Here is a 7,251-nt window from a genome sequence, read left to right as displayed (position 1 = left end):
AAGGCGGAACTGTTTCTCTCTCTAGATTTCCTCTCACAAACAAGGTAATATTATTGCATCATGCTTAAGTCAGGAGAGCATCAGCATCCACCGAGACCATTCAGAACCACAAACCACCTAAGCTCCGACCAGGTCTTTAGAGAGAGAAGAGAGACTGACAGTTTAGAGAGAGAAGAGAGACTTGGCCACCAAGTCAAAACCACGTCACCACTCAACCCAGCGCCCACGTATTTTGACCCTGCACCAGTCAGTCAATCAACAAACACATGAGCTACCCAATATATATATATATATATATATATATATATATATAAGTCCAAAGAGTAAAGGAAATTGATTTGATAAGGTTGGCCACCTCATGATCATCTCCCATTAAACATTGTGGTTGTTAAAAAAATAAAAATAAAAATAAAATAATAATAATTTGAAACTTTAAGAATAATATAAATTACAATAAATTATCTATACCTTTCATTTCAATCTTAAAAATAAGTGGTCAAAGATTCACAGCAAATATTTTTTTTTTTATTTAAATTTTATTTTCGATGTAAAAAATTGATTTCAACGTTATCATGAAGATTTCTATTACTGAAAGTTAAAAATTGATTTTAAAATCAGCATGGAGATTTCTATTACCAAAAGTGTCGTCTAAGCGAAGATTTAACATGAGGCTTTATTTTGTTTTCCATAAAACCTAAACATCACTACAAATATAAAATAAGGAAAAGTTTGCCGATCTTGTGTTATAGAAACACATAAGGCATGTCTTAAAAATTCACTTAAAATGGTCATTTTGATTTTAAAAAAAATCTTTCAATTAATCATCTTGATCTCGAGATGTTTGGATATGAAAAAAAAAAGATTTTTATTACAAAAAATAATGCGTCTCAAATCATATTTTCTATGTCATCTACTTTTAAAATTTTCAGATGTTTATAGATATGTCAATTTACACCATTATTGAAACTTTAAATTTTATAATATGACTTAAAAATAGTTTTGGTCTAAAAAGGGTGAAAATGTAAACAACCAATGTAAAATTATTTTAAAAAAATAGTTTTCCTTTCAGGGTGCAGATTCTATAAGGTTGCAACCTTAAACAATCCAATTAAAGGGACACCTTAAAATTTTTATTATAACATGTAATTTTGTCATAAAAAATACTTAGCATTATCTTAAAATCTATTTTTATTCTTAATTAGAAAATTGTAAATTCCAAAATGGGTTAAAATCAAATAGATCTATAAATATATAAAAATCTTGAAAATGGACGGTTTAGATAATGTATTGCAATATGCACTATTTTCGAGACTCAAAAACTGTTTTTTTCATATTCATGCATCTCAATGTCGAGATGATCGATTAGAGGATTTTTTCAACATTAAAACAACAATTCCGATAGATTTTTGATGTGCACATGTGATTCTACATTTTAATGTTGCAATATATAAACTTTTCCCTTTCATAAATCCTAAATCTACATCATCTTGATGAAGTTATCAACTTTTGGCAACCGAACTGCATCTCTAAGCATATCATAGGAGTGCTCCGTATTTTGATACCTTGTACAGTGCCCACCAAAGAAATAGAGGAAATTTTGACATATATTGCTAAGAAAGAAGTTTATATAAGTGAGGGGCCTAAACAACCAAATTAAGGCATACCTCGAAAAGTTGTTTCCATACCCAAAAATCCTCCCATTAATACATGAGAAAAAATGGATCTTAAAGTGTTGATGACAGACCTAGTCAAATTGTTTGGTCAAGTTTGTTATTGGTGATAAGCGTTATATTATTTTCCTCTATCTCCAAGATTCATTGTGATTGTCCTCTATATATAGAGGCATATAATTTTTTATCCAAATAGTGAAGATGTAGCTATTGGGCTTTGGATCGTGGAGGCTAGGCTTCGGCCTGAACATGGACATCTTGTGTTATATCTCTTCTTCTCTCTCCATAATCTTCTTTTGTTATCTCTTTTCTTCTCTCTCCATAATCTTGTGTTATCTCTTTTCTACTCTCTCCATAATCTTGTGTTATCTCTCTTCTTCTGTCTCCATAATCTTGTGTTATCTATCTTCTTCCCTTTACATTCAAGGTTTGTGTGATCATACTCTCTGGAACTTCTCCATAATCTTGTGTTATCTCTCTTTTTCTCTTTCTACATTCAATGTCTGCGTGATCATACTCTCTCGAACTTCTCCATAATCTTGTGTTAATCTCTCTTTTTCTCTTTCTTCTCTTTACATTCAATGTTTTGTGCTCATGCTCTCTCGAACTCTTGAACTTTAACATGGTATCAAAGCGAAAGAAAACCTCCGCCCCAAATGTCATGCTGCGCCGTCGGCCCTAAGTGTCGCGCCGTCCAAAAGAAAACCAAGTCCCTAAGTGTCGCGCCATCAGCCCTAAGTGTCATGACCCACCCTAAGTGTCATGACCAGCAAAAGAAAACCAAGTGTCATGCCGTGCAAAAGAACCGTCGGCCCCAAGGCCCCAAGTGTCATGCCGCGTGCGTAGCCCCAAATGTCATGCTGCGCAAAAGAAAACCGTCTGTACTTATCTCTTCTTCTCTCTCCATAATATTATGTTATCTCTCATCTTCAAACCGTCGGCACTCGTCTCTTCTTCTCTGTCCATAATCTTATGCTATCTCTCTTATTCTCTTTATCTTCAATGTCTGCGCTCATATGCTCTCTGGAACTTTTACATTCAATGTTTGTACTCATGCTCTCTCGAACTTTAACATGATACTCTCGAACTTTAACATGGAATCAGATTTAACATGGTATCAGAGCGCTTATGTCTCCAGAATCTTGTGTTATCTCTCTTCTTCTCTTTACATTCAATGTCGTGCTCATGCTCTCTCGAACTTTAACATGGTATCAGAGCGAAAGAAAACCTCCGGCCCCAAGTGTCATGCTGCGCCGTCGGCCCTAAGTGTCATGACCTGCAAAAGAAAACCAAGTGTCATGCCGCGTAAAAGAACCATCGGCCCAACCAAGTGTCATGCCGCGTAAAAGAACCGTCGGCCCCAAGTGTCATGCCGCGTGCACGGCCACGCGGCCCCAAGTGTCATGCCCTGCAAAAAAAAACCATCGACCCCACAAAAAAAACCATCGGCCCCCAAGTGTCATGCCACGCAAAAGAAAATCGTCTCACTAGCCCACCTTTACCCGTGTTATTTCCCACCTTTACCCGTGTTATTTTGGGGTCATATGTTATTTTGGGTCATATCTAATATTCAGAGTTTGCCATCGACCCCGCAAAAGAAAACCATCGGCCCCAAGTGTCAAAATCGTCTCACTAGCCGACCTTTACCCCTATTATTTTGGGGTCATATCTGAATAGTTTGCCTCGATTTGGTACCGCTCTCACGGCCCGCGCCAAAACAGTGCTTTACCCCTAGATGTTCAGTCAACTGCCGCGCCTCAATGCATTTCGGGGAGAATCAGCCGCTCTGGGTTCGAGTGGCATTTCACCCCTAACCACAACTCATCCACTGATTCTCGGTTCCGACCTCCACTTAGTTTCACCTAAGCTTCATCCTGGTCATGGATAAATAAATCACCCAGGTTCGGGTCCATAAGCAGTGACAATTGCCCTATGAAGACTCGCTTTTGCTAGGGCTCCAGTGGGTTCCTTTAACCAAGCCACTGCCTATGAGTCGCCGGCTCGAGATCAAATTCTCCTCCCACTGCAAATTCTCCTCTCACTAAAAAACCTTCCAATTACAATTTCAGTTTGACATTTCAGTTTAACAAGTTGAGCGCACTCCTCGCACGGCAGGAGAATTGTCTTGAAGATAGACAAGTGAAATTGCTTGGTAAAGTGGCTTATTGGTTATAAGCCTCCTATTATTTTCCTCTTCTCTATCTCCAAGATTAATTGTGATTGAAAAGTATTGAAGATAGACCAAATCAAATTGCTTGTGATAAGCCTCCTATTATTTTCTCTATCTCCAACCTTCATTGTGACACTCTGAACGATTTCACCGTGACTCTGAACGGTTTCATGACTCTGAACGTTTCACCGTGACTCTGAACGGTTTCATGACTCTAAACGGTTTCATTGTGACATTCTGAACGAGAGTGTTGACGTTATTTTCAAATAAACCAAGTCATATTATCAGGTGATAAGCCTTGTATTATTTTCCTACATTTTCAAGATTTATTGTTGTGATGATCCTCCATATATAATAAGCCTATTTTCAAGATTCATTGTTGAAATGAACCTCTATATATAGTTATAAAAACACGTATTTTTATAATTTTTTATCTGTATATATATAGATATAAAGGCACATATTTGTATAATTTTTTTTCTAAATAGTAAAAATATAGCTATTAAGCTTTAGATCAAGTATTTGTACAATTTTTTATCCAAATAATAAAAATATAGCCATTAAGCTTTGAATTTTTTATCCAAATAATGAAGATGTAACTATTAGACTTTGGATCCGTAAACTTACTTCGACCTAAACTACGTTGTGTTCTCTTTTCTTCTCTCTTCTATTATTTTTATTATTTCTCTTAAATTATCTCTACATTTGTATTCTCTCTTCTCCTCATGTGTTATCTCTCTTCTTCTCTCGCACATAATTTTGTTCTCTATCTTTCTCCATAATCTTGTGTTTTTTCTTTTTCTCTTTACTTCTAACATAATTTTGTGTTCTTTCTTTCTCCATAATCTTATGTTATCTCTCTTCTTCTGTTTACATTTAATGTTTATGCTCATACTCTCTCGAACTACTTGAAATTTATTTTCGAGCCATCAATTTTCAAGACTTTCTAATATTAAACATGCTTGATCTACAGTATTTTTAAAGCTTTAAATTTTATAATTTGAGATGAAAATGAAATTTTAGACCATCACAAATATTTCCAATATTGAATCAAAATCTTTCGAGACTATTTGAATGTGCACCTTGCTTTGATGGTTTAGATACAAACCTCGTCTCGCCTTTATTACTGAACTTTCATAAAAAAAATTTACCAAAAAAAAAAACATAGTCCAAAGCCCATATACATAAAGGCCCCAAAGTCATGACAATTTATCTTCTCTCCTACTCCACAAATCCAAAAAATTTTTAAAAAAATAAAAATAAAAAACCAAAAATCAGGTTCACATTTAAAAATAAAATAATGATCTTACGAGACCAACACACCCAAATGTGTAAAACCCCAAATGACCCGAACGATCACTATTAGATTTAGCTCAAATCTTTAAAAAAAAATCAAATCCCCCACCCCCCTGATAACTTGTAATTATTTGAAATCCTACTCGCATAGATGGAAAAAGATCTCATAATATATAAAAAAAAAGAGAAATCCCATAGTTCTATGCGACTTCACAATCAATAAACAAAATAGAGCCCCTCAAGACAATGGGAGAGAAAACTTAAACTATGTAAATCAATGGTTTAAAACCCGTCGTGGAAAGGAATTTAGAATCTTATTGTGTTGCATAAAGAGATTATTTGAATGTCTTCAAGTGGAATAATAAAGAGCAAAAATCACATTCTACTACAAATTTGAGATTTCTTTTTCTCCTTTGTACACGTCTTCCGTTGACAGATTTCCTTGCCAAAGGTGGCACTTCTTTATACGAGACTTTGGTCTCGGACTTCTAATTTCTTTTTAATAGCTCTGAACTTCTTAAAAAAAAAAAAACAAACAAACAGAGCCCCTCGAGATAAATAAGACTCAAAAATAATAATAATAAAGCAATTATGAGGCCAGAAAAATACAAGAAATATCAGATATATTATTACTCATGAACATAAAAACTACAAAAAAAAAAAAAAAAAAGCAAAAAACAAAAAAACCCCGAAAGCCCATATACATAACGCCCCCAAGTCCTGACTATCCATACTCTCTCCTACTCCATAAAGCCCCCCAAGTCCTGACTATCCATACTCTCTCCTACTCCATAAAGCCCCCCAAGTCCTGACTATCTATACTCTGTCCAACTCCATAAAGCCCCCCAAGTCTTGACTATCTATCCTCCCTCCTACTCCATAAATTTAAATAAAAACAAAATAAAATTAACCAAAAACCACTTGAAATGGGCTGACTATCCATACTCTCTCCTACTCCATAAAGCCCCCCAAGTCGTGACTATCCATACTCTGTCCAACTCCATAAAGCCCCCCAAGTCTTGACTATCTATCCTCCTTCCTACTCCATAAATTTAAATAAAAACAAAATAAAATTAACCAAAAACCACTTGAAAGAAGAAATGGCGGTTCAGCTCACATTTGGGAAATGAAAAAAATCATAGAGTTCGCCATGATTCTAAGGTTGGGAAGCTCTGAAAGGCCTGGAAATCAAACATTGGACTCTCCATAATGGGTAAATGGGCCTGGTGGACGTTACCGTGGGCCTGGCCCAACATGAGGGCATGGTCAGAATCGAGAGTCGAGGGCAAGGTTTGGAATTTCGGTGGCCTTTGGGGCTCGGGTTTCAATATCCCTGGAATCTGATTTCCTGGAGAATAAGGTAACCGGATTCCGGTGATTTCTTGCACCAACTGCCGGAAATTCGAGGGGTCAGCGTTGATGAAAGTAGTCGGAGATTTGATCTGAGCCCTTGATTTCCTCTTTGCGATCTTCCCGCTCACCGTAGAAGTCAGATTCCGGCGAAGTGTGGCCGAGAAAGGAGCCTCGTTCTCGGAGCTCGTGCTTGATGACGTAGCTGCGGATTGCTCCTTCTGTACCACGCGTGTGAGAGACATCACCTCCGCACGCGGGAAAAAGCGATCATCGGCACGCGTGAGATTGGCGTCAGCGTTATGGGTCTGGCTGAGCTGACATTGTAGCGCACGTGTGAGCGCGGCATCGGCGTCACGTGCGAATGGGTTGGAGAGCCACGAGTCGGAGTTCAAGGGGCGCACGGTCCATCCGTTATCAGAGGTCATGGAAGACATATCGGACGGTGGTGGAGAAGCGGAAAGGAGGCGAGATTGGATCTGGACCGTTCCTATTTTGAAGCTGGATTTTGGGTTTCAGGAATTTAATCCATTTTTGCTAGTTTCTTTTTCAGACTCAGAAGCTCCGATTCTGATCAAATGGATTTGAAAGTTAGGGTTTTCTATGACTCTTCTGAGACCATTGAAATTTTACTCAAAATGGATAGCAAAAAAAGATAAATAAATCTCAAGCTCTAAAATGAGGGAAAAATAGGAGCAATGCTTAAGCTTTTCGACTCTGTAACTTTATTCGTTCAAGAATCGAGCAAAAAAAGAATGATTAAAA

General features: G+C 36.9%; 1 protein-coding gene across 1 annotated transcript; it reads right to left on the bottom strand.

Annotated features, from left to right (window-relative positions):
• Positions 1–5,433: 5,433 nt before the first annotated feature.
• On the bottom strand, positions 5,434–6,936 carry CAMBP25 (calmodulin (CAM)-binding protein of 25 kDa). Its single transcript, XM_011622134.3, has one exon. The coding sequence runs from the start codon at positions 6,921–6,923 to the stop codon at positions 6,273–6,275; it is 651 nt and encodes a 216-aa protein (XP_011620436.1). The 5' UTR covers positions 6,924–6,936; the 3' UTR covers positions 5,434–6,272.
• Between the last annotated feature and the right edge of the window lie 315 nt (positions 6,937–7,251).

This window comes from Amborella trichopoda, chromosome 1, assembly GCF_054954075.1.
Source record: "Amborella trichopoda isolate Santa Cruz 75 chromosome 1, AtrichopodaSantaCruz75HAP2 v2.0, whole genome shotgun sequence".
Classification (NCBI taxonomy): domain Eukaryota; kingdom Viridiplantae; phylum Streptophyta; class Magnoliopsida; order Amborellales; family Amborellaceae; genus Amborella; species Amborella trichopoda.
Note: the sequence above shows the minus strand (reverse complement) of the source record. Positions and strands in the feature narration are given on the sequence as shown.

Coding starts and splice junctions, on each gene's coding strand:
- CAMBP25 (XM_011622134.3), bottom strand. CDS start 6,923: ATGTCTTCCATGACCTCTGATAACGGATGGACCGTGCGCCCCTTGAAC.